Source organism: Cyrtonyx montezumae, unplaced genomic scaffold (genome assembly GCF_038088225.1).
Source record: "Cyrtonyx montezumae isolate F1298 unplaced genomic scaffold, pur_monq_1.0 scaffold_10, whole genome shotgun sequence".
Lineage (NCBI taxonomy): Eukaryota > Metazoa > Chordata > Aves > Galliformes > Odontophoridae > Cyrtonyx > Cyrtonyx montezumae.
The window spans coordinates 58,038,478-58,066,173 of record NW_027071826.1 but is presented as its reverse complement, the minus strand read 5'-3'; the positions used below and the strand labels follow the sequence as shown (position 1 = coordinate 58,066,173).

General features: G+C 57.2%; 2 protein-coding genes across 4 annotated transcripts; one reads left to right on the top strand and one right to left on the bottom strand.

Moving 5' to 3' along the window:
• Positions 1 to 149: 149 nt before the first annotated feature.
• Positions 150 to 20,229, bottom strand: NUP160 (nucleoporin 160). Its single transcript, XM_065755528.1, has 35 exons — positions 20,017 to 20,229; positions 19,519 to 19,729; positions 19,028 to 19,250; positions 18,773 to 18,851; positions 18,026 to 18,140; positions 17,399 to 17,557; positions 16,450 to 16,527; positions 16,166 to 16,263; positions 15,444 to 15,528; positions 14,895 to 14,963; positions 14,509 to 14,592; positions 14,206 to 14,376; positions 14,010 to 14,109; positions 12,249 to 12,414; positions 11,565 to 11,680; positions 11,301 to 11,461; positions 10,177 to 10,310; positions 9,807 to 9,877; positions 8,324 to 8,483; positions 7,707 to 7,776; positions 5,247 to 5,345; positions 4,880 to 4,999; positions 4,441 to 4,536; positions 4,239 to 4,333; positions 3,430 to 3,526; positions 3,230 to 3,335; positions 2,984 to 3,144; positions 2,436 to 2,496; positions 1,652 to 1,762; positions 1,387 to 1,510; positions 1,207 to 1,308; positions 822 to 963; positions 521 to 646; positions 327 to 431; positions 150 to 240 (listed from the first exon to the last, which is right to left on the bottom strand). The coding sequence occupies exons 1-35, from the start codon at positions 20,217 to 20,219 to the stop codon at positions 154 to 156; spliced, it is 4,185 nt and encodes a 1,394-aa protein (XP_065611600.1). The 5' UTR covers positions 20,220 to 20,229; the 3' UTR covers positions 150 to 153.
• Positions 20,230 to 20,419: 190 nt separating this feature from the next.
• On the top strand, positions 20,420 to 27,374 carry PLEKHG3 (pleckstrin homology and RhoGEF domain containing G3). 3 transcript variants are annotated; one of them, XM_065755536.1, is made up of 16 exons: positions 20,420 to 20,454; positions 21,828 to 22,062; positions 22,130 to 22,230; positions 22,315 to 22,384; positions 22,459 to 22,505; positions 22,608 to 22,758; positions 23,018 to 23,335; positions 24,192 to 24,284; positions 24,365 to 24,451; positions 24,558 to 24,591; positions 24,948 to 25,019; positions 25,103 to 25,177; positions 25,267 to 25,307; positions 25,404 to 25,598; positions 25,706 to 26,660; positions 26,706 to 27,374. In XM_065755536.1, exons 2-16 carry the CDS (start codon positions 21,835 to 21,837, stop codon positions 27,293 to 27,295), a joined length of 3,057 nt encoding a protein of 1,018 aa, XP_065611608.1. In that variant the 5' UTR covers positions 20,420 to 20,454; positions 21,828 to 21,834; the 3' UTR covers positions 27,296 to 27,374. The 3 variants fall into 3 exon arrangements, with proteins under 3 accessions (XP_065611608.1, XP_065611609.1, XP_065611607.1); XM_065755537.1 differs by lacking the exon at positions 25,103 to 25,177; XM_065755535.1 differs by having other exon boundaries at positions 25,706 to 27,374.
• Positions 27,375 to 27,696: the final 322 nt, after the last annotated feature.

Below are 27,696 nucleotides of genomic sequence, written 5' to 3'. Positions count from 1 at the left end.
GGCAGCCCCGCACCCTGCTGCTCTGCCCCAGGGCGCAGGGACGGGGATACGGCCCTCAGCAGACACGGAGGGAGACAAAAGTAGCAGCGTCCAGCCCCGCCCAGGGAGACGGCCCCTGGCTGATGTGCTGTCCCACGCACTGCTACAACAGCGCTACTTGTGCTGGTACAGGCGATCCCGCGTGGCCACGCGGACCTGCTGGTGGTAGTCCTCTATCTTGTCCTGCAGCTTCTGGTAGAGCTGGGTAGAAGGAAGGAGGCAGCAAGGCTGCTCAGTGAGAGGCCCCCACTTGATGCCCAGCTGCCCCACCCGTGGCTGGGCCTTACCAGGGTGTAACTGTGGGTGGCAGACCTCTCCCGCAGCGCCTGCAGCAGCTGGTCCACGGCTGTGTAGGGCAGCCACACCGGGGGACCGGTGGCCGACAGAGGGAACTGCAGGGAGGAAGAAGCTTTGTGCCACACTGGCCGTGCTGATACCAGGAGCCACGCCAGCGGGATGCTCAGCACCCAGCTTAGCTTACCTTGATCCCGAAGTACTGGTGGCCTTTGCCCAGCACAGCATCCACATACTCCAGGACCAAATCCCCAGCATCCTCCAGCAGATCATAGTTCAGGTAGAGACGCAGCAGCTGGGCAGCATCCACTTCCTGCCAAGATGCCAGGAACCCCTTCTGAGGCTCTGAACAAGCTCAGAGCACCTGACAACGTGTTCCCATAGCTGGGAGGTAACGCAGAGCTCGTGTCTCCTCCAGGAGGTGGCTCGCCGGTTGCTTTTTTGGCCAGACCAGCACTGCTGCGCAGTGACGCTGTGCCTGCTCTCACCTTGTAGCTGTTAATAAGCCAGGTGGGCAGAGGGATCCCATGTGCCAAGAGCTTGTTGATGACACAGCGATGGTACAGGCTGTTCTGGGATGGGTAGCGCTCCAGATAAGATGAGAGCAGCCGCCAGGCTTCGTCTGTGGCACTGCAAGGCAATATTTCCCTCAGCAACCTGCCAGCGTGCTCCGAGAGTGCCTGCAGTGCCACAGAGGATGCCCTGAATCCCTCCTGCTGCTCAATGCCTGCCTCCTACAGCCACCCCAAGCCCTCAGTGCAGTCACCACGCAGGATTTTAAGAGCCTCTGGCCTTCCACAAGACTTCAGGCTCCAGATTTTGAGCTAAAGAAGCCTCTCCTCTGCTCCTATCCCCCACAGCTGAGGATCTAACCTGGACTCCTTGGTGGTAACCAGCGCCGAGAGCTGGTTTGCTGCCAGCCAGTCCCAAGCCTCTGCCTGTGCAGCCTCCCCTCCCAGCTGCAGCTTGATGCACCTGAAAGACAGGGAGCAGTGCAGACGTGGTGTCTTTTGGAGCCACAAGCTGTGCCCGAGGCAGGAGCTGGCTACGTACTTGAACGTGAGCCCCTCAAAGACGGGCGTCAGTGGCAGCTTGAACGTTTGGCACAGGGTGATGGCAGTGTCAAAGAGTCCAGCCTGGACCAGGAGGGCAACTGTCTCCTCAGGCGTGGAATTGCCTGTGGGAGGCAGAACTAGCTGAGCACCTCCACAGCCACAGCCCCTGGACTCACCAGGGCCCTGCCCCACGCTGCTCCATAGGCAGAGCTACGGCACTGCCACGTGGGTGGCAGAAGGAGGCTACTCTGCAGCCCTCTCACCTGCCACTGCTGCTGTAGACAGGCTGCGCTGCGCCAGGGTCAGACGGGTCCGGGCCAGCACACACTCCCTTTCCAAGTCCTCCAGTTCCAGGATCTCAATTTTGCACATTGCTGTAACAGATGGATACAAAAGGATCTCAGCATTTAAGAACAACAGAAAAAATCTCCACACCCTTCTGCCATCCTCAGAGCACTCACGCCACAGAAAGGACTCCAGGAGGGTCCAGGTTTTGCTACCCAGTTTAGTGCACATCTCCCTGTCACAAACCTCCCCCTCCTCATCTGTCAGGGACACAAACTCCTTAGTTACCTTGTGTTTAGAAACAGCTGCTGCTCTGCCTGCCCAGCACAAGCTACAGAGGAGTCCATTCAAAAATAACTGCCTTAAAAATACCCGACCTGAAACTTTTCTAGACTAAAGCTGAGGATTATAAACCCAACCTAGCCCCTCCAAACCCATGCTTCTGCAGACACAGAGTGGAAACGTCATCAGCAGCGATGAGCTTCAGAGACCTGGGAACTGCCTCAAAAAGGCTTTGTTACTGTTCCAAGTTATTTCCACTGAAAGCAAAAGCAAATCAACCTGCAGAAGAGCAGGAACACCAAGTCCCTGGGGAAGAAGTGCTACACGGCCGCACGTCGCAGCTAGGAGATGCTAACACTAATGGAGTTCACGTGCTTACAACCCCCAGATTATAAATTTGCCCAGTGGGAGCTCATCTCTGGCAAGGGGAAAAGCTGTGGGAATGCAGGAGATGGGAAAGAGTCAGTACCAGGCACTTACTGGGGACTGCAGTGCATTCCCCATCGTGGCTTCTCTTTGGGGATGCTCCAGGCCGCTCGTACTTGCAGGAAAAGAGTAGAAAAAAGGTTGATGCCCAGCTGCTTTCTGAAGGACATATCAGCACAATACGCTCCAGCCCCCAGCTCTACTTTCAAGCCTTGATTTGAATCAGGAACCATCCAACTGCTTGTCAGTTCAGGTTACTTTTCCTCATCTCTGGCTATCAAACACAGCACAGCGTTGGCAGATCAGGCTACAACCACCTCCTCCCCACAGAGAGATGGGAAATACAAACCATGTTCCTGAAATTGTGTCCTGGCCTGGAATTTCAGCTGCCTGGTCTCCCTGAGATTTGACTTCCCTTTACCAAGAGGTGCTATTTCCCTCACTGTGGAACTTGCAGGAGGCAACAGATCAAGTGCTACCATAGCCACGTTTCTCATCAAGCTGCACTGAGAAGGACTCTGGAAGCAGCCACCCCGAGCACAGCTCTGAACGTCCCTACAACCAAAAGCTAAGGGCAGACAAGCTCACAGATCACCCCCTACCACAGCTCCAGATGCTGGCTGCACTATCCAGGCGTACTCAGGTCGGATCAGCCGTAAGCAGTTAATGGCTGCCAGGTAACAGCTGCACTGCTTCTGCAGGCCTCGGAGCGTCCGCACCTCGCGGCCCAGGCGCATGCCGTACTCGAACATCACCGTGCCAGCTGGGGAGAGCAAGGGATGCATCAGCTGCACTGCTGTTGGAGCAAGGTGAAAGGGACAGGGCTGCCACACCACCCCACGCCTCACCCTTGCGGTAGTTGTGACGGTAGATGTGGAAAGCGTAGAGCAGCTCGTAGTAATTGTGGGTCATCAGGTCCGTAGCTCGAGCGTGGGACTCTATGATCCCCACAACCTGTGATGCAAAGAGGTCAAAAAACCTCTCGGAAGGAGTTGTGACCCCCCCCCCGTCCCCCTCTTCCTCCTCCCAGCACAGGTTAGTTAATTACCTCATTATGGAGATTCACGTATGGGAACTCCACCAGGTCCTGGAGCTGGGAGCGCTTGCAGAGAACCACCACTAGCTGGTGCAGACAATCCAGCTGCCTGCCGAGGGAAAGCACAGCCCTGAAGTAACCCGCTGCCAGGTCGAGGGCTTTGAGCCACATACGTGCTGCTTTGGGACGAGAGCCAAAGGTTTTGCTGGCTTCAAACCAAGAGGTCCCTTCAGGTTTCTCCTGCGTTGGCAACAAAGATTAGCAGAAGGTGCCTTCCACGCTGCCCGTGCTGCTCAGGAAGGCAGCCTCCTTCCCCCAGCTCTGTTTGGTGAAGCTTTCTGCAGCCACCATACTAAACCACATCTCCAATTCCCTGAAAACCCCAACTCCAGCTGCCAGCCACTCCTGTCCACTGCACCCTCCCCTGCTGCTGCGAAGCTTCCTCTGCACAGCCCACTTTAAGGAGGTGCTCAAGGCAAAATTCCATCCCGAGTCTCTTTCCTTTAGTGAACTAATCAGACTTCAAGCTCTCCCAAACGTGCTGCAATTCCACATGCAGTTCTGCAGCCATTTCGTGTCTGGCTTTTCCCTGAATACAGTCCCATGTTCCCTTTCAGTTTCCACTTCCGAGACACTGCTGAGCATAACTGCTCTTCTAAAAATTAAGTACGCCTCTTTAAAGGCATCTTTACACCAAAGCACTTAATGCAGCAGTCGTGTCCTGCCCTGAAGCATCAGCTTCCTTTTGCTTTAACAGTAAAATTGGAAAAGGCAGGACCTCCAGGACAGGAGAGCATTCAAGGGACAAAGCTGTCACCTACCTGCCTGGATCTGGGTTTTGCGTTAAGGCGATGTATGCGTCACTGTTGTGCCCTAACTCCAAGTGGTGTTTGAAGATGCAAGTCCTCAAGGTAGCCTGAAAACACCACACAGCACAGGAGAGCACGTTTCAGGTTATGCAACTAAGAAAACTCCTGTGTAAGCTCCCTGAAGAAGCATCTCAGTGCAGAAGGGACCCCATACCTGGCTTCTCCAGTCATCTGCTGACTCCATGATGGCCAGAGAAGCCAGCTGGATGACCAGCTCTGGTAAGCCAACCATTTCCAACAAGCGCAGAACCTGCAAGTGACAACTTGAGCTGTATGAGCAGTTAAGGTACGTGGCTGCTGTGTCTAAGTGGCCAGAGCAAAAGTTTCCTGAGCACTCTGTCACCCCCTCTTCCAGCAGCTGGATCTCATGGTACCCTGCTGTTAGAAAACCAGGTGGTGGAAAGTACCTAGCTTTTGCGCTGTAGTCAGCCTCCTCCTCATCGACAGAACTAAGCTGATGTTTCCCTTCCTAGTGCATTTCCCAAAGCTGAAGTTACGCTCCTCCCAAAAGCTGGGAGCCCCTCCTCAAGCAGTGCTGGTGCAGAACAGCTCTGCACTGATGGGGCTACGCACGCTGGGCAGGCTCAGCATACCTTGCTGTAGTACTGCAGGCGTGGGGTGGAGACCGCTTCGCCCTCCTCAGGCTGGATCAGCCTGTCCAAGAACTCCTCTTTTCCCACCTCGGAGGCAGCTTGGCAGAAGCAGTCCAAAGCCTGGAAGCACAGCAAAGAGCAGCTGTGTGAATGCTTTTAGGGACTGCCCCAGCCTGCTGTACTGGAGAGGGCAGGGCTGCTCATTTCAGCTTCATCCTACGGGTCCTGCTGGCCCCAAGTTGCAACAGGAACTGTCCTGACAGCAGGTACCACCGTGTCCCCTAGTTCTGCTCCCTGTTCAGAGGCAGGGCCCAAGTTACACAGCAGAAACAAGGCCCTAACAGCAAATACAACCACAGTGCCTTACCTTGTGGCCCTCACCCATGATGAGGTAGCACCTGCCCATCATGAAGCAAGAGGAGCCCATGTTCACGTGGCACCACGACCGCAGCAGGCGAATGTATTCCTGCAGGAAAAGAAGAGCTTTGATCACCACCCCTGGGGCAGGCTTTTTTCCCAACCTCAACATCCCCTTGGTGTACAGAGAGATACATTCCCCCTAGGCCTTGTTTGAAATAGCTGATATCTGTGAAAAAACACACCAAACAGCAGCCAGCATCCCACAGAATCATGAAGAACGCTCACTACCAACTGCTGTAGGAGTAGGGCAGGACAGGGAGAGCAGGCAGAGCAAAGGTTACAAGCTGCAGGGCACCGAGTAGAGGGCAGATGGCACCAGGCACACACAACAACTAAAAGCCATAGCACAGGGCAATACAACTCACCCCGGCCCCATGCCTGCTTCATCAAGATAATATTAAGACTGAAAAAGGTCATCACCATCAATCAGGAGGGAGCTAGAAGACACGATGAAGACTCAGTAGCTGGAAGAGCGTTGGCTGTTCTTTGCACACAGAGAAGCAGAGCTGTGCCAAGCGTGCTGGGATGCAGCAGGGAAAGGCACTGGGAGCCAGGAGCTGGCAGCAAAGCCCAGGTTTTGCTGTCCCACCCGGATCTCAGCCAGCACAGCTCTGTGAAATGCCACATAGTAACATGCCCTCTGAGCCCGGATTCCCTGCTCAGATGAGCCACCTAAAACAGCTAAATCCCACCCCAGACTTGCTCCAAGGCTTGTCACAGACAACAGGCACCAAGGAGAGCTTCAGCACTTCGGTCACTGGACCTTCCCTGTGCCCGCCTGCTACTTGCAGGGCGCCTCCTGCATCTCCACACCTCTATTTGGGTCACGCTCACACTCAAAGCTGTTGTTAGCTCTCTGAGGTCAGTGCACTTAATCCAAGTTTACGTGACTGGCTGGGATCAGTGAGCCTGACAGAAGGCAGCGAGGAGAAGCGCCCACTCCCACAGAGTGGAAGTCTCCCACACCTCCTCGAGGCAGGACACGAGCAAAAGCAACGTGAGGAAATCCAAAGCGCGCTCGCACCACACGTGCACATACGCTGGGAGCAGAGCCATGCTGCCTGAACCATGCTGGCATTCCCTGGCTCAGAAGTGCTGAAGATTTGACAGTCTTCTCAGCAGCACGATGAGCACAAATGAAAGCAATTCAGCCCCCAGGTAGAGGGGACTGCGAGAGTAAGAGTTCTGCTAAAAGCACAGGGAAAAACACCTCATTAATAGCAGCCTGCCTAGTCCTGAATGCCTCGAGGACACCTGTCAGTAGGGGAACGAGGAGCATCACGTGGCACTGCAGACAAGAAATCATGCTCTTCAGCAGAGCACGCGCAGCTGGAACCACCAAACCCCCACAGAAGACAAGAGGAGGCAGCACGAGAAATAATCCCTGACACACAGCTGTGGAGACACCCAAAAAGAAGAATGCCAACAGGACAGAGAGCACCGCTGGCGAGGGGAAGACAGATGTCTCTTACTCTGCCCTTTCCAGCAGCAAGGACACCAAGGAATTGAGTGAGGCTCCCTGAAAATGTATTTCTGCCCCATCCCTTATCTGGCAGACAGGGTGCTTGCCACAGAAACACAGCTGCCTGGTTAGGTTAAGGGCTGGCTGTGACAGCCAAACCAGCTCCACACCACGATCTGCTCACAGCATCCCGCTCTCAAGACTGTGCTCCTCCTAGAGCAGGGCACATCAGAACCCTGAGCACCTATGCTTGAATTTTCTTGCAAAAAGATGAAAGAGGAAATGAGTACGAAGACTTAAACCCACCACTGAACTCTGCTGCATTTTCTAAGTACCGTACAGTTAGCTAAAAAGCCCTCCTCTTTGCAGAGGTTGGTGGCCACAAAAGGACCACGACAGATACCTGAGAGAGATGGAATGTTAATTGCTACCTCACAATTTGCTTACTGGGCTGACAACTGAGCAAGTTTTAGAGGCAGATTTGTGCCGACTCTCCTCCCAAAACCTGTTCCTTGTAGTTCACCTTATCCTCAGGATAAACGTGCAGCCCATCACCTCCAAACAGGAGGTGTGGGAACAGAACACGTGGGAAGATCATTTTATGCCTGACCTCTGCAGGCAGCAGCTACAGAAAAGCAGAAGCTCAAGTGACCTGGCAGATGTTTGCAGGTGCACACAGATCATGCTGCATAGCACCTGTGTCAGCTAAAGCACAGACCTGCTACTAAAAGAAAGCCACATGTGGAAACACACTGATGTACTCCATCCCATTCTTCCCCCTTCGGCTCCTGGAGGGGAAAGCAGCACTGGTTTTGCAGCCTTGCTCCCTGTGAGCCCGCCAAGGAGCGCAGCCACGCCAGGGCTGAAGTGAAGACATGCCGACAGTTCTCCTGGAGGGACTGTAGGGATAAAAGAAAAAGAAAAAAGAAAGAAAAAGGCACTCACCTGCAGCTGGAGGTACTGGCAGCTCCCCATCAGGCACTCGGGGAAGAGGAACCCAGGATTGCTGGGCCATCTGAGCAGGAATTAAGGAGCAGGTCTGGCTCAGAGAGCTGAGGGCACTGGGCACATGCTCTTCTTCAGTTTGCAGAGGGAAAGGGGAGAAAATTAAGCTGCTCTTTCTACAGTTCATTATTCTGTAATAACCTTTATCCATATTAAAACAAAACCATTAGCACATCTAATCCACAAGTGCCCAAATCTCGTTACCCCTCCAAATCTCCCAGCATCGCACCTTGCCAAGTAAACCTGCCAGACAGAGCTCAGGGGCTTAAAAGTCAAAAACTCAAATCCTTCACTGTGTACCTCAACGGAACGGAGTCCATGAAATCTTTAAATACCCACAAATCCCATTCATGCTTACACCACCCACTTGTTTAGGAGACTTGACTTCGGGTACAGAAAGCTTTTGGAAGGAGATGGCCAACGCAGTCCCAGCTGCCCTCCAGGGACAGACTCAGGACAGAGCCACAGCAATTTTGTTTCATAAAGGCACCACCCTTCCCCCCCCCCCCTATTTTGTTACAGCCCCAACAGAAAGCACAGCTCACGGCCAAGGATACAGCAGGGGCAGAAAGTCAGCCACTATAGCAGTAATGAGGTGGGGCCAATTCAAACTTGTTTCAACCGAAGAGGCGTTGGGCTGCAGGAAGAGTCGGGAGACGATGTGCTTTCTGGCCACCTCCCGAAAGAAGAGCTCCACGATTGTCTGAGGGCTGGATACTGAAACACAAGGAAAGGAAGCATGGACAAGGCCCGGGCGTGTCCCAGGTTTCCACATCGAGCTACTGTGCTGGGCTCATCAGCCCAAGTCCCACAGGTTAAGGCAGAGCAAAACAGCAAGGACGTCCAGGGCTCAGACTCGTGCCTGGAGGACTTCTCTCAACTTCTAGTTAAATCAGAGGGAGCAGCAGGAGATCAAAGAGCCACACGCTGCAGCATTTGTTAACTGCAGCTCAATTCCAACACAAATAGAGGGCTGTGCTCTCTCCCCAGTTGTGCTATTCACAATACATCTGTGGGTTTCCCCAGCGTTTTGCAGGGCAGGGCTGAGGGAGTGCTGATTTTGCTATCTGCCTCCCTCCTCATTCCAGTCCCCTAAGCACACCATCTCTCATTAGCTAACTGTTTTCAACGCCTCTTCCCAAGCTGCCACCTCCTTCCCCACGTCTCACACATTTTTCCTGAAGCACAGCGGCCAAACAGGACTTTCCTCATGAATAGGCCAAGCAATAACCCACGACACTGGCGAGCATACAAAGGATGTTTTCAATTTTGCTTTCAGGCACTGACATTTACGTCAAAGGCAACTGCTCCCAAACTGAGACACCGATGGAAAGCTCAAACACCGAAGATTGCAGCCCGGTTACAGGGAACAGAAACCCCACAGGGCTGTCAGCAAATGGAGAGAACTCCTCCTGAACTCCCTGCAGCCTCCTCACTTATTTTTTGCAGCTCCCTCTGAAGCATTTCAGCCTTGAAGCACCACACAAATTAGTCACAGGCTCTTACTGCGTGTTCTCCTCCCTACTCCTGCTCATCACCTCTCACTGAAACCATTTCAAAGTACCTAACTCCCTAATTAAGTTGCTTTACCTTCTCCCCCGTTACGATCGTTCCCTGCAGATGGCAGCTGAAAGCAGGATGACTTTGTCTGGGGTTTGTAGCGAGACGTAAAACGTGAGCAGGTTATCAGCTGCAGTTTCCCACTTAGGCCACTGCCTGTGAGCAGCACTCACGTCTGAAGTAAAAGTTCTTGGAAGCATAAGCACATTTTGGGGGAGCATTTCCCATATTCTCTCCCTTATCTAAGCTGCTGCCCCTGCTTGAAAAAGGCCAGCGAGCAAGACAGGCCTAACATGACCGACTACGCCAAACCAGAGCATTGCAAGATGCTTTGTTGTTTTTAGTGGGCAGCAGGAACAGTGAAGCAGGGCTGCTTAAACGGGCATCTGCCTTAAGCACTTCCCTCTGGTGGCAGAAAACCAGAGATTAAGAACTCTATTTAACGAGAAACAGAGAGCTGGCAAACTGTAAACATCTTACCCAGCTTGTGGGGTGCTAGAACAGTAGTGTCTGCTAACTCCAACACGGAGAGATGCTGCAGATTCAATTCCCTAGGGAAGAAAAAGCCATCAGCAAAGAGACAACAAAACGCCTCCTGCTTTAATTGTACTCATTGTTCATCTCAAATCACTCCTACTGCTGAAAAAGGCACAGAACAGCGAGACCTCACAAGGCAGAATTAGCACAAGGCAAGGAGTCAGCTCCAAACACAGAAGATAAAAGCCACCCTAGCACAAACTAACTCTGAGAGTGACACTCCCACGCCAACGTGCACTGCTGGAAAGGAGATTTCAGGTCGATTCTGCAGCAGTCTACAATCAAAAAGAGGAAGGGCAAGGCAGGGACTCACAGCGTGTCGATGGGGACGTCCGACGCCAGGCACTGGCTGGCCCACTTGATCAGGTAGTAGGAGAGCAGCAGAGGGGAGGTGCGGTGCAGCAGGTCCTGCTGAGACTGGAACAGCTGTCCCCCTCCCAGAACCATCTGCAAACAAAGCACAGGGGCTGACACGCTGAGGGCCCGGGCAACAACCCATGCCCCTCGGTGCCAAGTGGAGTGACGTGTGAACCAAGGTGCTTGGCACTGCTGCAATGAAACACAGAGTGAGGCCACAGCTGTGCTGTGGCCACATCCAGGGACTGCATCCCTTCTGCTCCATAGCCAAGGACGCAGACAGCTGACACGGGAAGAACAGCAATCCACGCTTGTGAAGGACAAGCATTTCAAGGTGGCAAAGCAGCAGCTCCTGACCTCGCCACGTGCCTGGCTCCAGAAGGGCACCTTGCAACATGCTTTACATGTCACCAGGACAAGCTTGTCCGAGAAGAAAGGGATCTCTTTTCACTGAACGACTGCAACAACACCTCCAAGCAATCAGCATCGGTCTAAATAAATATATCCCTTGCCCTGGGGGCTTGCTCCCCTCAAATCACCAGCACCATTGCTTGCTCAGCCCCCCCAGCCAACAGAATCAACCCTGCCCGAGTTACCCTATAAACACAGCTGCCATCGTGGCAGCTGCTGGCACTGGCTGGAACAGCCTCGCACGGAAAGCAAAACCACGGCCTCTGGGTAAATGCTGCTGCTGTGAGGCACAAGAGCTGTGTGCTGCCCTGCTGGATAACAAGGCTGCAATTGTCAGCTGTGCCGTGCTGCGGGAGGGATGGGCAGTGGATGGGAGAGCTGTGTGTGCTCAGGCAGCCCTGGTTCGGATGGAGGGCTGGAAACGGTGCCCTCCTCCCTCAGAGTTTTGTTTCCTGGATGCACAGCACAGAAACAGGGAATTGGGGCGTGTGTGGCACACAGATGCTTCACTTAGGATGACAAAAGACACAGGAGAAGAGAACAGGGCTTGAACTAGCCTGAGGCTCAAGCAAACTGTCGCCAGTGCTTTGTGGGAAGAGACACAGCTTGCAGCCTGGCACCAGGCAACCCCGACCCAGGGTGTGCTACCACTCAGAGGGCTGTACTCACAGGCTCACCCAGCCGCAGCAGCAGCTGTTGGAGGATCAACAGGTCCCGACAGATCTGGAAACGGATGGTGGCAATCTTACACACCCCCCAGCACACCACGCTGACGGCTGTGCTGCTGCCATAGAGCTGGGTGAGGTTCATACGCATATTTAGAGGGTGAGCTGAAAGAAAATCACGGAGATAAGGGGAGGAGGAACCAGCCCAACAGGAAGGCTGGCTGGGCGGCCGCTTTCCCAGCTCAAGGTTGTGCTGCAGAGCTTTCACCTCTTTCCATGTCAGTGTCGGTCTCGTAGTCCATTTCTCGGATGAGCACTCCGATGGCGTGGATGGGGTTTCTGATCTCCTGCAGTTTGCTGCGTATATCCTCCATCACGTTCTCCCTGTTAAAAATAAATAAGCAAATAAAAGATGAGGTTTGAACCCACGTAGGCTCCCTCTTCGCCCTTACTGATCCCCCTCTGGAAGGGAGCGCACCCAATCAGCTCAGACATTCTCAAAGGGAATCCTCTCCTGGCTCATAGTTTTATTACAGGGCCTGCAGGGACCAGGCTATTTATTCTGCTCCCCAGGGCACTAGGAAATGGCAGTCAGATAGCTGGCATTCCACAGGGAGTGACTGGAGGAGGTTAGCGTGCAACCACATGGCTTGACCATGGCTCTGACCTCTAATAAGCGTGCCTGCACAATCGGTTAATGAGAACTTGTTCCTTCTCTGCCCTGCCTCATCTCAGAGCTGCATACATTTCTGCTCAGGAGAGCCCAAGGCCGCAGCAAAGGGATCTGGGGTGTAAGTGCCTGCTAGCAAGACCAATACCCACACACACACACACACACACACACACGATCTCCCTCTGGCAGCAAAGGGAGAGCCCACGCATCCCCAGCTAGAGGATTGCTCCAGGCAGCCCTTGCTCAGCCATCCCTGCCTGCAGGGATGCCCCTCCTTACGTGTCATTAGCTATCAAGTCCTCCAGGATCTGCTCTGCAGCCTTTTCTGGAGGCTGGAGGCGGGAGCATGCCATTTCCATAATGAATGCTACATCCATGGAAACTGATTTTCCGATCAGTCGAAGGCAGTGGACGAGACAGACAACATCACGAGACATCTCCAAATCTGCAATGAAAGAATCGAACTGTATATTTACAAGAGATTTCAACAAGAAGGTGGGAGGACCCTTCAAAACCAATTAGTCCAGATCATGGTTAGCAAAGCGCTAGCAGGAGATCGGTCTCTGTCCTGCATGCCAAACTGACCCTGCCCTGCTAACGAGGCCAAATAAAAACCTGGCAGCTGACGGAGGAAAGATTTGGACTTTATTAATTGAAAAAATAGAACATTTCAAGAAGCAGCAGTTAAAACTGAAGAATTTTCTCCAGCTACAGGTTGAAACACTTTGCGACAAGCAAAGAAACCCAAAGCAGAGGGCTCGTATAGCTGAGCTCCATCAGATCTGCCAAGGAACCAGCTCTCCTGCTGCAGCAGCTCCCCGAGATTTCCACATCCTAGTCTGAAAATTGACCTAAGGGCCAAGGCTTTACAGCATAAATCCCAGCTCTCCAATGCAGCCCCCCCGTGTGTTTATTTTTTTTTAAACCAAGTCACTTTTCTTCGAGAAGCCTGAACCAGATGGAGCAGGCAATGTCAGCCTCCCAAACCAGCCCAGGCCTCCAGCTTCCCTTCCACTGGAGCCAGAAATAGCTCAAACAAGGGGAGGATGATTAAAAATAACCCCCAAAAAATAAAAATCAGTCAAGCACAAAAGCAGAACCTAAGTAACATTTTCCATTGCCTTTTTCTTGTTCCATCACCAGCAAAGCATAGAGGGCACTGTGGTAATGATGTTAACATCAAGTTTTGCTCCCCCTACTACTAACTTCCTGAAGACAAGCTGCCCATTCCCTCTCCATAGCCTACGTGAAAACATTCCACTAAAAGCTAACAGTCTCAGGTGCCAGAGTGCTTAGAGAACTAGTAGTTTCTTTCCAATCTGTCATTTTTTCAAGGAGTTCACTCCACCAGCACAGAGATTGGGGAATGTCACGAAAAGGAACAGCCTGCAGCGAGTCAGAGCAGGTCCGACAGCCCTTGGGGAGAACTGCAAAGCTGTGTAGAGCTAAAAGGGGTTCACACCAGGGTGTCACCTGTAAGACCCCTATGTATGGGGTGACCAGCTGGTATGATAGAAAATCAGTGTTTCTGATGGAACTGCCCTCCTGGCTTGAGCTTGCATTCACCTGGTAGTTGTTAGAGAACGATTAAACAAAGCAGGGGACGGAAACACAAGCTCCTGAGCCCCAGCAGCACGCTGTCAAGCTCCAGCCTGGCAGATCCGACCCACACCGCGGGTGTGAAGAGGGCACCAGCATGTGCTCAGGGAGTTCAGGATGCCTCAGGGGCAAAGGATCACACCACTGATGACGCCTGAAATCTAGGATTCCTCCTTTTCAAGTTTTCTGAAATGATCTTTTGGCAGTTTTACAGCCCTGACACCCATCTTTAATTCCTAGGCTAGTGCTCACGACAGATTAGCCAAAGCACAGTTCCCAACAAATGGCAAAACAAGAAAGCTGCCTCTGTGTAGAGGGATTAGTCAGGAGCACTTCAGAAGGCAACTACAGGAACTCCCGCATTCCTCTGCTGCAGTCTTTCCCTGAAAGGCAGCATTTCAGCCTCCAATAATGGAGGAGTTCTGCCATGTCCCCACTTACCATCAAAGATGGCAGCATCGTCCTCAGTTAGCAGATGCTCGTTAGAGAGGAGATAGAGATGGTCCACCAAGGAGCAGGGCATAAGGAAGGACAAGGACCCCTAGAAAGGCAAGGCAAGGTCACTCCTCAGTCCAAAGGGCACGAAGACACGCAGGCCAATTGCCAAAGAGCCCAGAGCACTGCTACTCAGCCTCACCTTCTTCAGCAGGCACACCATGTTGGTGTAGGGGTTCAAGAGCAGGGCCAGGGGCCGTGAGAGTGCTTCCTGGTACTGAAGGCAGCAGGCACAGAACTTGGACCAGAACTCCACCTGCAGCTGCCAGAACTCCTCCGGAGAGCACTCACATTCTGTCACGCTGCCCTGGAACTAGCAGGACCAAAACAGCTTCAGATGGGAACAGGAAGGGTCATGCTGCATTTAGCCAGCTTCACTGAACCATCACAGTACTACGTACAACGGACCCAAGAACGAAACACGACAGGGAAAAAGAAATCTTACCTCGTTTTCCACAGCTAAGGTAACCTCTTTCTTTAACTCATCCCACGTCAGGTCCGTGTGCCTCTCAGTTCCTTGAGAAAAGATCTGAAAATCAACACCACGAACGTTTACTTTAAACCAAGAGAGCTGTCTTGGAGAGGCGTTCAGCGACGCACAACAACCACAACAGCATCATCCATTGATTTGTGGGGTTAAAGTGTGAAAAAACAGGGCTGGGTGCTACGAGCTTCAGCCAGTTTCACTCTTCCTAGCTTGCTCCAGTGACTCCTGACTGGCTTGTAGGCTGTCAAGTGCAAGCTGATGCCAGCCAAGGAATCCTGCTGCCTCACATCTGAACTGCGAGGAAGAACCTGAACAGAGAGAGCACCCAATGCTCTCTCACTAACCTGCAAAGCCTTCTGGATGGCCGCATTTGCAAAGCGGCCTGGCATGAAGAGGTACTCCAAGTAGGTTTCCTGTGAAGAGAACAAGGTGGCAATTTAGAGAAACAACACGTACTGGGAGGACAGCATTTAAAATACTGCTGCTGGTACTAGCTCCTCTATGAAAACTCCCCCCCCCTCCCCCCCTTGATCTGCATTTCTTTCCAGCTTCAGTTTATGCTCACACTCTTGCTCCAGCCTCTCTTCTTCCCCACCCTTTGCAGCTCCCACGGCTGAATATGGCTCCCCACACACTTCACACCTCATTTATTCACACATCTTGTCTCAAGGCTTGCTCTGGACTGACTTGAAATTCTCCCCTTCCCTCCAATTCTGGCTTCGTAACCAGGCTTAGCGCTTTAATGCTGTGCTAAGAGCCCAAGGCTCACCTCCTTTAATTTGGAGCAATTTTAAGAAGTGTTACAAGATAAATTGCACACCTGAGCAGCCTTAACATTTTCCTTCAGGGCAGAGAAGCCTCACTAGTTCTTGTTGCTTCTCTAGTCAGCTCACCCTGGGGTCCTGGTTGTGTCGAACTGTCACCTCCTCTTCAGGCAGTGGCTGCACGAAGACCTGGTTCCACTGTCCCGCCACATTTCTGGAGTAATTAAACAATCAATTTTGCATTGCAGCACTCCCAACAGAGCACTTCCAGGGGCTGTCACCTGAACCCAACCTGTCACTTGCAGCAGCTGACAGACAGCCACCGTGGTCCTTCGGGTTTGGGGACAGGGCTCTGACTGGTGACAAGCAACAGATTGAGCCAGAGCTCCACAGTGCTATCCCCAAACCCCGAGCTAACCTGAATGCTCAGCACTTACTATCCAGCATTTAGCTCCCTGCCTGGTTATGTGCCAAAAGGACTCTTGGCTTTACAGAAATAAGGGCAGTGCTTTCATGTCACTGCTCACTTCAAAACACGATCGGTCTTGGAAAAAAGAGCAGCTAGATCTGCTTAGGAGGATCTGCTGGTGAAGTGCAGCCCTCCCTCACAGCAAGCCTACTGCCTGGCTTCTAACATTTTTCACATTCCTGCAGCTGAGTTGTAGAGCTACTATACAGCAAGACAAAAAAATTATATATATAAATCCACGTGATCTGCACTGCAGGAAGACACAGCTGTGCACATGACACGAACACCGTGATAGCTAGTGGTGCTAGGTAAGAGCTTTCAATGAGCACAGGAGCATCTGGAGTTGCCCCCCCCTCCCCAGTAACTCAGGGCAGAAACTCACTGCTCAAAGTTGATGTATTTCACGATGGTTTGGTTCTCTTCATTATGCCACAGTGCCCAAATCTCAGCTGAGGTTAAGGCAAAGTCAATGAGAGTCTCCTAGGAGGAAGAGCAGAGATTGACTTCATCAGAAGGGCAACAACAGCACAGACTTGTGTGCTTAAAAGGAGCCACACTCTCCCCTCCTGCCATTTAACCACATTCTGGAGAGAATTGTTGACTAACAGCTAAACCCAGCAGGGAACACTCCCTCCTTATTTTAGAAAGGCCTGCCCTGGCACTCACCTGGGAGGAGAACAGCGAGGATATGTGGTCAAGGCTGTAGCGGTTGCTCTCAGTGCTCACCAGCTGGAAGACACAGAACTACCAACACATCCTGTAAGTCACTTGCTAGAGAGGAACACCAACCTGCATGCCACAGGGAAGCTCGCCTCTCCTTGCTACCATCCACAGGCCCCTGATGTGGCAGCTGCCTGGCCAAGGGCCACGGCATGCTGGCTCAGCACAGACCGGACTGAGCCAGCATTCCGGACTCCAGCCAGCCTCGTTGGTAGGACAGCCCGATCCCTGCCTGGACTCGAAGGGCTCCTAGCAGTCTTTCCAAAGACTGAACCAGAAAAACAACAACACTGCTGGTTCCTGCTAGCGACAGCACGATGCAAGCAAGCAGAGATGGAAAAGGCCGGAATCCTCAGGCAAGCTACTGCAAACAAAGCTCCGCATGTTCTTACACAAGTGAGCTAGCACTGGAGAGACAGCAGAAGCCACAATGTGCGCTTCTACTCAGAGCCTGAATCCCCTGGAGAACTGCAAGAAGCTGTCCTATGCCGTCAGCCCCTCCTGCTGCATTTATTATTTCCCACACGACGTGGGAGCCCTGCAGCAGCTAACATCTGGCAGTGCACTGCCACGTGTTTGCACGTTCCCAGGAGCCCAACATAAACACGCTCTGCGTTTCCACGTTTGTGGCTCCTTTCAGACCTTTCCCATGGCACAGACGTACTACCAGAACAGAAGGCAAACCACAGCTCTCCTGCCAAGGCAAGGACACTTCCTACACTACTGAGGGCAAAAAGGTTTACTCAAAGCGCTGCCTCCCCTCTCCATAAGGGCAGACAAGAAACTCCTCTTTACTTTTTCACCTCTGACATGCTCAGCTCCGAGGAGGAATGATCTGTTTTGTGCACGAGCCAAGAAAGGTGTACTTGTAGCAAGGCACACTGCTGCTCCCTACCTGCCCTCGCTTGGGAGCATGCAGGTACACGCCGAGGTAGAGCCCCAGGGACTGGGAGAAGGCCAGGCGCAGGCGGTGCGTGGTGCCGGCTGTGAGCCGTAGGTCCTTGCTGACTGGCACGAACTGCAGGAGGTCAGCAACCATCAGGCACATCTGATCCTGCAGGGAAAGACAGCAAAGCAGCGTTGAGAAAGAAACAGGACTGCAAAGCTGCCTTCCATTCTTCCCCAGGAGCACAGTGGCCAGATCCTTCCTTCCAGGATGCCAGCAAAGCATCCCTACGTGTGTTGTAAGCATTCTGGTTGCAGTTCAGCTCCCCCGGCTCATCTGTGCTCTCATCCAGCACACAAAGCTCCCCCTCCCACCAGCAGCACACACACATTCCAGCACAGCCGAGGCATGAAAGTGCCTGTGCTGGATGATTAGCTCTGGAGCAAGTGGCATGCAGCAGAGGCTTTTATTAAGTTCTTGTTGACAAAGAGTCACGTTACGTTACCACTCTAGCAGCAGAACACCCGTTCTGGGTGCTGCCTCATCCCTTGGCTTCCTGAGTTAGTTGGAAACAACTCAGTGCCACCTGTTAAACTACACCTGCATCCACACTGCTGCCCTAAACACAGGCCTCACCTTGTAGGACCACATCCTAAGCTTGTGGTCCTGGCAGAGCGCAAAGAGAAAGGCATCGTGGTCCAGGCAGTGAACTGCAAGGCTGACGGGCACGTCTGATGGGCCACCATCACCTCTGAAAGCACAGACACGATTGCAGGGGGTTAAAAGGAAGCTGAGGTAGGCACACGGGTCCAAGACACCAGATTCCTATCGTGATGTTTTACCCACAAGTAGAGATGAAACGCTGAGGTGGGAGAAGGGAGGCACCCGGCCCCAAGCAACGTATCCCTGGTGATCAAACTCACTCAGGGTGCTGTGGGCTTGGTCACATTTCCCAGGAAGGGTTTAACAGGGCTCTGGATTTGATCATGTGCTTAAGGTGCCGTAAGACACCAAAGGAGCTGCCTGCATCCGTAACCCCTGCCCGTCAGGAAGGAGCCTGACATTTTGGAACAAGGACAAGAACATACAACTGCTGTAATCCTTAATCTGCCCTGGCTGCAAGCCACATCCTGGGCAAATCCTCAGAGGCCAATTACTCGACGTAACGCGCTCACGGACACCGACGCACGGAATCAGCAGGACCCCATTAAGATGAACTAATCCAGCCCTCGAGTCTCACTGCGACGGGGCCTGTGACCCAGTTAACTCCTCAGACCACATTTGCAGATGCTCATCTGCCCGCGCTGAACTTCAACTAGAAACACCGCCTCCTTCTGCACGTAAAACAAAGCGAGCTCCACGTGTCCGTCCCCAGACACCAACCTGATGGCCGTTGGCATCCAACCTGTGAGGAAGCGCTGCACCACCGAGCTCTGCTTCAGTTCCACAACTGAAACAACCCCTTGCAAAATAAAAGCGACACAGGAAAAAAACACACTGAGTGCTGGGTGGCAAAACAGCTGCTGCCAGCAGGGAGGCTGATGCCATAAGAAGTGCACGACAAAACCCAAACCCATCGAGATCCAGAGCTGGAAGAGGGGATACCGTGCTGAAGCAGGTACGAGGATGCAGCCTTACCAGGTATGTCATGAGGAGGCAGCTTAATAATAAAGATGCCTCCTGCTGCAGAGGGCAGAGCAAAAAGGGCTTCCCCGTCACTGCTCAACCAGGCTGCTGAGGCCACCGAGTTGGTTGCCAAGCCGGGCACACTGGGAATCAGGTAGTAGGTGGATGGGTCTCTGAAATTGATTTTGCCAATGTCTGTAAATACAGACTGCATCTGGCTCTCTGTTATCAGATCCTGGAGAAGGGAAAGAGAACAAGCCTCAAGCACATACGCTGGTCACGGAGGAAAGAACCCAGCATTTATGGAGCAATACCACTACGCGGTGAAGAGGATTTTTCAGCACCAATTCTCACCCTGCCAGTCACTTTTTCAACCCACGACCGCTGCTCTCCACGAGGAGTCTCAGATTTTAAAGCCTCATTTTTCAGCACAGTTCCCTCCCAACCCCGACCACGAGGACGGGCTTCAAACCCCTCATAAACCCCCCTCTAACATCACTCACCCCTCGGTAGGCGTAAGCTGGGTGGGGCAGCAGGACACGGTGCACGCTCTGCACAGTGACCAGCAGCAGCACCAGGTGGTTCTGCACCTCACACAGGTGCACACCGCCCGGCAGCAGCGGGCAGCCCTGGATGCGTAAGCTCACGGCGTTGTTCAGCAGCTCGGTGTCCAACGACTCCTCCACCAGCTCCAGGGTGTCCCCTGATGTCATCCTGAGCAGAAAAGGGAGCCGTGAGACACGGGGGACAGCAAACAGGGGGCACGCGGGGACAGGAAGGAGGGGCTGAGGGCAGGCAAAGACATCCCTGCCTGCCCCAAACCCCCTCGGCCCCCCTCCAACCCTGCCTGCCCCCAAGCCCATCCCCGGCAAAACCCCTTCCTTCTGCTCCGATTCAACCCCCTTCCATCCCCGCCTGCCCCCAAAGCCCCTTCATCCACACCCTTACAGCCTCCACACCCTTACGGCCCCCCCTCCCCGCACAGCCCCACCCGCACTCACCACCTCACGCAACGGTTCCGCGTGGCCGCCCCGAACTGCGCGCACTCCCGGTAGCAGAACCCCCCAGCGCTGTCCCCGTAGCGGCCGGCGGGGGCGGGAGCGGTGCCCGGCGGGCAGAAGGACACCTCACGGAGCCGCCGAGGCGGGGAGCGGGGGGCCGGGCCCAGCTCCATATAGCTGCGCTCCGACAGCCCCGCCGCCATCTTGTCGGCACCTTCCCGCCCGCGCGGGGCAGCACGGGAAATGGCGGGCGGGGAGGAGGCGGTGCCCCCTGCCTGGTGGGAGGAGCCAGTGTGGATGTGGGTGTGGCTACTGTGGAAGTAGGCGTGGCTTGATGTGGAACGGGCGTGGCTTGTGGCGAGACCACGCCCCCTCTGGGCTCGCCCGCTGCTTCCTGCGGGCACGGCCGGGACGGGGCGGCGGCGGATTGCTGAGTGAGTGTGTGAGTGCGGGCGGGGGAGGGATCTATGGGGCGGCAGCCGTGGGGTGCTGCGGGGATGGGGTGTGTGGGGCTGTGGGTGGCTGGATCTGGGGTTCCCTATGGGGATGTGTGGCCGGGGGGGCAGGAGCTGTGGGTACCCGTGGGGATGGAGGAGCCGGGGTTTTCTATGGGGCTGCGGCCTGTGGGTTCTGGGGTTCCGTGTGCCGCGGGGCACTGTGGGGCTGGGGATCGCGGGCCGTTGTGGGGCTGGGCTCTGCGGGTCCCGGCGTTCCCAGCGCTGTGGGTGCCTATGGGGATTGAGGGTGACTATGGGGCTGGGGTCCCGTTGGGTGAGAGCCAGGGATCCCTATGGGGCCTGGGGACCGTGAGTCCCAGTGGGGCTGAGATTTGAGGGTCCTGGGGTTCCCAGTGCCGTGGGTGCCCGTGGGGCTGGGAGCCGTGCGTCCTTGCGGGGCGGGAGGCCACGGGTCCTGGGGGTCACAGTGGGGCAGGAAGCTGTGGGTCCCGGCTCTGCGGGTACCCAGTGCCTTGGGGCAGGATCCAGGAGGGAGCGTGTGGGTTTGGGACGGCCACCGGGACCCCAACCCCACGGCGTCTCCCCAGCGCTGCTCCGCGGCCTCGGGTCCGCCAGGATCCTGGAAAAAAAGCAGGGAAATGGTGAAGCTCCTGCCCTTATATGGCTCCTGCGGGCCTGGGAACGCCGAGCGGCCGTGCCCTGTTTCCCACGCGGGATTTCCCCGCTGCCTCAGTTTCCCCACCCGTGGGGCGCTGGGAGTGGAAGGGACGGCCGTGGGTCCGGGCCTCGGGGGGTACCCGGATCGGTATTGGGGCTGAGGTCGGGGTTAAATCCCCCGACGGAGGCTTTGGCAGCACCGGGAAACGGGGGGAAAAAGGGGAGAGAGGGGGGGCACGGCATGACCCCCCCCCCCCCCAATCCACCCCATGACGTCGGCCCCGTGCTGTAATCCCAGCGCTGAGCGGATTATGGTGTCCGTGGGGCGAGCGACGCTGTGGGTCCGCTGTAGTGCCCCAAACCGTCTGCGAGGACGGTCGTGCCCTCGCCGGTGGGGGGGTGGGGGGGGGGGGGACACACCGGTCTGGGGGTGGCACACGGAGGGCGGCGGCGGAACGCGGCCATGCGGCACGGGAGGAGCCGAGGGGAACCGGCCGGACCGGTTCGAGTCCCGTTTTTCACCCATTCCGGTGCCTGGGGGGGGGGGGGGGGGGGGAGGACCCCGCCGCCGGCACGTGGACGTGGCTGAAGGTCACCGTCTGCCGTGATCGTGCCACCGGGGAACGGTGATGGGATGGAGTTGGCTCGCCAGGTCAACCCCGCCGTCACTCACCCCCCCCCCCCCCTCCCCCAGAGCCCGGGGATGCCGGTGCCCACCCTCGGTGCCGATCCAGCTCCCGCTATGGAGGAGGAGGAGGAGGAGGTGGCAGGAGGTGGCAAGGAGCCCTGGTTGGGCAACAGCAACAACAACGCGGCCCCGGTGGGGTGGCTGTGCCGGCGCGGCGGGGAGCCGTCCTACCTGCAGCGCGTGCTGCTGGAGATCGTGGAGTCGGAGCGCACCTACGCCCATGATCTGCGTGGCATCGTGGAGGTGAGTGAGCTGTGGGATGGGCATCGCGGTGCCAGCTCTGCTCACTGAGCTTCCCCCGCACCCTTAGGGCTACCTGGGGAAGATCATCGATGCCCAAGAGCCGCCGCTGCGGCCAGAGCAGGTCAGCGCGCTCTTTGGAAACATCGAAGACATCTACGAGCTCAGCAGGTGAGTGGCACCGTGGCGGCAGCAGCATTGGCCACGGGGACGCTCCGGTCACCCCCGTGGTCACCCGGTGTTCCCTGCACCCAGCAACCTGCTGCAGAGCCTGGAGAGCTGTGCCTGCGACCCGGTGGCTGTGGCTGTGTGCTTCGTGACGCGGGTAAGGGGCCGGGGGGGGGTGGGGTGGGATGGGGACGAGGCACACACCTCTCACCGCATCCCCACCGCCCGCAGAGCCAAGAGTTCGACATCTACACGCAGTACTGCAACAACTACCCCAAGTGAGTGGGTGCTGTAGCTCAGCGGGGCTGGGTGCCGTGGGGTTGGGTGCCGTGGGGTTGGGTGCCGTGGGGCTGAGCCCGCTCTGTGCCCCCCCCCCCCAGCTCGGTGGCGACGTTAAGCGAGTGCATGAGGAGCAAGCAGCAGGCACGGTTTTTCCGTGAGTGCCAGGAGGAGATGAGGCACGTGCTCCCTCTGGGTGCCTACCTGCTGAAACCGGTGCAGAGGATCCTCAAGTACCACCTGCTGCTCCAGGTGAGCGCACGCAGCGTGGGCACCAGGCATGGCACACCTGGTGTGCTGGGAGCACGTGGCGTGGAGTTTGGCACGCTGCTGGGCGTGGCACGGCCTTGCGGCACAGTCAGTGTGGCTGGCATGGAGTGGGCACCCACTGTGGCTCGTTTCTGCTCGTGGCGTGGCGCAGCGTGGCACGTCCTCACGGCACAAGCCGGGCACTTTTAGGTGGCCGGGGCACTTGGTGTGGCACGTGTCCTTACCCACCGCGTCCCTGCAGGAGATTGCGAAGCACTTTGAGCACAAGTCGGGCGACGACTACGAGGTGGTGGTGGAGGCCATCGACACCATGACCTGCGTGGCCTGGTACATCAACGACATGAAGCGCAAGCACGAGCACGCCATCCGGCAGCAGGAGATCCAGTCCTTGCTGCTGCAGTGGAAGGGCCCTGACCTCACCACCTACGGTGAGCTGGTACTGGAGGGCTCCTTCCGAGTGCAGCGTGCCCGCAGCGAGCGCTCGGTCTTCCTCTTTGACAAGCTGCTCCTCATCGCCAAGCGTCGTGGGGACCACTATGTCTACAAGAGTCACATCCCGGTGCGTGCCCGCAGCCGATGTGGGGGAGCCTGGGGGCGGGCCGTGGGGTGCAAAGTTTGGGTACGGGTGCCAGGGTTGGGAACTGGGTCCGAGGAGTGGGCGCTGGGAGCGCAGCGGTGGGTGCGAGGGTCTCTGTTGTGGGCACTGAGGGCTTGGGGCACGGAGATGGGCACTGGAGTCCAAAAGGTGGGGCAGGAGGGTCCAAGGATGTGCACGGGTCCTGGCAGCGGCCATGGGGGTCGCAGGGGGTGGGTGTAGGAGTCCAGGGAGTGGGAATGGAGTCCCATTGGGATTATGTGGGTCTAGGTGGTGGGCGTGGGGTTCCTGGGGGAAACTTTGGGTCCGGGGGTTGGGAAATGGGGTCCAAGGAGTGGGTGTGGAGCATCCAGGAGGTGGGGCAGGGGGCCGCGGTAGCGAGCACGGGATGGGCACTGGGGGCGTGGGTGCAGGGGTCCCAGGGTTTGGAACTGTGGTCCAAGGGGTGAGTTATGGGGTCCTGGAGGTTGGTAACGGGGTCCCAAGCGTGGACACTGAGAGCACGAGGTTGGGCTCGGGGGTCCTGGGGTTGGGAACAGAGCTCCGAGGGGTGAGCAGTGGGGGCATGGGGGTCTCAGAGCGGGCAGTGGGCACAGAGGGGCACGAGGGACCTCATGGATGTGGGCGGTGAGGTCCTGGAGGTGCGTACGGATGGCACAGAGGTGGGCAGTTAGGTGCAAGGAGTGGATGCTGGGGTCCTGGGGGTGGGCAGTGAGGTCCGAGGGGTGAGCCCTAGGGGGATGGGGTGGGTCTGGGGGTTCCAGGGGTGGGCATAGAGGGCACGGAGCTGGGAGCAATGCTGCTGGCACTTTGTCCACAGTGCGCCTCACTGATGCTGATTGAGAGCACACGGGACTCGCTGTGCTTCAGCGTGGCGCACTACAAGCACATCAAGCAGCAGTACGCCCTGCAGGTAGGGGACACGGGGTGCACGGGGCAGGGGAGGGCTGTGGGGACCCCCTCCCACCTATGCTGCCGTTGCCCTCACCCCAGGCCAAGAGCACGGAGGAGAAGCGGGTGTGGACGCACCACATCAAGCGGCTCATCCTGGAGAACCACCACGCCATCGTCCCGCAGAAGGTGAGGGCACACCCCCCCGTGTCACCCCACGGGTGTGTTTGTGGTGGGGACAAGCTGCGGTGCCGCCCTCTGCCACTGACTGACCCACAGCTTCTCCCCCCACCAGGCCAAGGAGGCCATCCTGGAGATGGACCTGTTCTGTGAGTGCCCCCATGCGCCCCGTTGTCCCCTCGTCTCTCACTATCCCACATTGTCTCCCATCGTTCTCCTTGTCCCCACGCCCTCCGCTGTCCCCACTGTCTCCTTGCCCACCGTTGTCCCCCCCCGTGCTCCCCACTGACCCCACATCCCCGCTGTCACCATTGTCTACCGTTATCTCCGTGCTCCCCACTGTCTCCGTGTCCCCCACTGTCCCCACATCCCCCATTGTCCTCTTCTCCCCCCACCAACCCTCCCCGTTCCCAAGCCCCTCATTGTTCCCACGTGCACGATACCCAATCATCCCCCACTATCCCCACGCCCCTCACGTCCCCTCGTCGCTCTGCTGTCTGTGCAGACCCCCCTCGCCTGCCCCGCAGCCACTCCAGCCAACCCCTAGAGCCACCACGCCACGGCCGGCGGCAATCTGGTGAGTGTCCCCACGTCCCCGTACCCCCTGCGGTGACAGCACCATTGCTCACCTGCGTGTCCCACCCCCCACTGACCCCACAGAGCCCTTCCAGCACCGTGATCGTGCCGAGACGCTGCCGGACCGGCTGCAGGGGCACGTGGGGCGCAGGCAGTCGGGTGCGGATGGGGACTGGGGATGGGTGAGGGACGTGGGAGGCGGGGACGGTGCCACTGCAGCTCTGTGAGATTGCTGTGTGTCCCTGCAGAGCCCGCCAAGCAAATCCTGCAGCAGCTGGGAGGGATGAAGGTAAGGCTGGGTGGTGGGGGGCTGGGTGGTGGGGGGCTCCTCCCCGGCGTCTTTGCCCCCCCCAAGTAGATGCTGAGCCCTTGTCTGGCCCCTCAGCACGCAGGCAGCGAGGGGACCCTGCTGGATGCTGGGGAACCCCTGCAGCCCCCTCCGAGCTGGGCTGAGGGTGTCGTGGAGGAGGAGGAGGAGGAAGAGGAGGAAGAAGAGGAAGCTTTGCACAGGGACAGCCACGAGGATGGGGACAGGGACAAGAATGGGGATACGGCAGAGAAGCCCCAGGAGCAGCAGCAGGTACCCTCAGCCCTGGGACAACGTGCATCATTTAGGGGGCACGCCACAAGTGCCGTAACCCTCACCCCCACAACCTCCCTGCCTCCCCTCAACCTTTCCTCTCTCAGGGAACCTGCGAGCGGCACCACGAAGCCACTGCCACCACCGTGTCCCCTGTGTCCCCTCTGTGCCGTGGGGAGCACGAGGGGCTGGGGACCCCCGCTCCCCCTTCTCCGTCGGGCTCCCTCCCACCACCGGGGCTGCCTGACGAGGAGGAGCAGCACTTGGAGACAGGCGCCGGGGAGGACCCGCGGGCTCTGAGCAGCGACGAGGAGGAGGAGGATGAGGAAGAGGAGGAGGAAGAAGGCCGTGGGGGGGGCAGCATCCTGCCCCCCTCGGTGCTGGACCAGGCCAGCATCATCGCTGAGCGCTTCGGCAGCAGCATGTCGCGCCGCGGCAGCGTGGTGCTGGACGGACGCAGCGGCAGCACCCTCAGCCTCGATGGGGTGACCCCTCCTCAAGAAAACATGGGGTCCTGCAGCCCCCTGCCCTCCCCGGGCTCCCCCCAGGGCTGCCGCCGCCGCTCGCTGCTCTCCACCCAGGACCGACTGCTGCTGCGTAAGATCCGCACTTACTACGAGCACGCCGAGCACCAGGACGCCGCTTTCAGCATCCGACGCCGCGAGAGCCTCTCCTACATCCCCAAAGGACTGGTGAGGAATTCGGTGTCCAGGATCAACAGCTGGCCTCCCCTGGAGCCTGGCAGCCCCAAAACACCCACGGAGCCGGGGAGCCCCAAAACGTCGCTGGAAACAGCGAGCCCCCAAGCGTCGCCGGTGCCGGATGGGGGAGCGTCACCCCCTTTGTGTCAAGAGAACGGGCTGCCCGAGCCTCCCGCAGAGCCCCTGCTCATCCTGGAGGAGGAGGAGGTGCCCCCCCCGGGGGTGCTGGCCCTAGGGGCTCCCCCCAAGCGTCTCACCAGCAGGGTGTACCAACTGGCACGCCAATACAGCCTGCGCATCAAGAGCCGGCGCCGTGCCGTTGCCTCTCCGAGGGACGATGCCGCTCCCAGCCCAGCACCGGGTGGGACGCGGTGGGGCAGCTCTCAAGCTGCTCCTTCCACCCCAGGTGCACCAAAGCTGCCGGTGTCACCCAGGGATGGCATCCCAGCCCCACGCAGCCCGCCCAGCCCCAGTGGTGCTGCCGAAGCCTTCTCCTGGCCAGATGTCCGGGAGCTGCGTGCCCGTTTCGGAGCCCCACGGCCCCCACCGGTGACGCGCAGCCGCTCGGCCCCTGAAGGCCCAGAGCGCGGGGGGAGACCAGCAGCCAAGGAGCAGCAGGGCGGGGGTCGCAGCCGCAGCGCCGAGGCGGGCACGGGGACCCCCAGTGTGCTGCGTGGCGAGGACCACCGGCGCGCTGCGGGGCTGTGGGTGACGGCGCAGGCGCCCCTGGGCTCTGGGGGGCAGCGGGTGCTGGTGTTGGAGCGCTTGCCCCCCGCCGTCCCCCCCGAGCCCCCCGCCTACGTGCAGATCCGTTCGCCCACCACCCGGGAGAAGATCTGCCTGAAGGCGGTGGTGGAGCGCTGCAAGGCGTACCAGGCCTCCGAGGAGTACCGGCAGCGCTGTGCCCACGGGCAGGCTGAGGCCCCCGAGCCCCCCCGGCACGGCCTCGTCAGGGACCTGCGGCAGAAGTTTCAGAGCCTTGATGCTGCCAGCTAGGGGGGGTTGGGGGAGATGGGGCACCCCACGGACCACCATGAGATGGGACAGCCTATGGAACGCGGGTAGATGAAGCACCCCGTAGACCACCACAAGATGGGACATCCCACCGACACCCCTCCCCCAGCTCGCTCAGACTAAGGGGCACCCAGCTCACCTGGGAGAAGTTGCACCCCACGGACCACCACGAATCCGGACGCCCGTTGGCCACCAGGAGCTGGGACACCCCACTGACCACCAGCAGCAGTGGGACTCCATGGACCTTTCAGTTCACGGACCACCGGGAGAGGAATCACCCCACACACCACCAAGAGATGAAAGAGCCCCTTGTCCCCACCGTACCCTGCTTCCCAGAAGGGCCCCCCACATTGCACAGCCCCGGGGCCACCTTGCTTTGACAT

Coding starts and splice junctions, on each gene's coding strand:
- PLEKHG3 (XM_065755535.1), top strand. CDS start 21,835: ATGCCGGTGCCCACCCTCGGTGCCGATCCAGCTCCCGCTATGGAGGAG. Junction 22,063..22,129: donor ATCTGCGTGGCATCGTGGAG/GTGAGTGAGCTG, acceptor CCGCACCCTTAG/GGCTACCTGGGGAAGATCAT. Junction 22,385..22,458: donor CTGTGTGCTTCGTGACGCGG/GTAAGGGGCCGG, acceptor CACCGCCCGCAG/AGCCAAGAGTTCGACATCTA.
- NUP160 (XM_065755528.1), bottom strand. CDS start 20,219: ATGGCGGCGGGGCTGTCGGAGCGCAGCTATATGGAGCTGGGCCCGGCC. Junction 14,377..14,508: donor CCTTAGCTGTGGAAAACGAG/GTAAGATTTCTT, acceptor TGGTCCTGCTAG/TTCCAGGGCAGCGTGACAGA. Junction 10,311..11,300: donor TGCTGCGGCTGGGTGAGCCT/GTGAGTACAGCC, acceptor CTTTGTTTGCAG/ATGGTTCTGGGAGGGGGACA.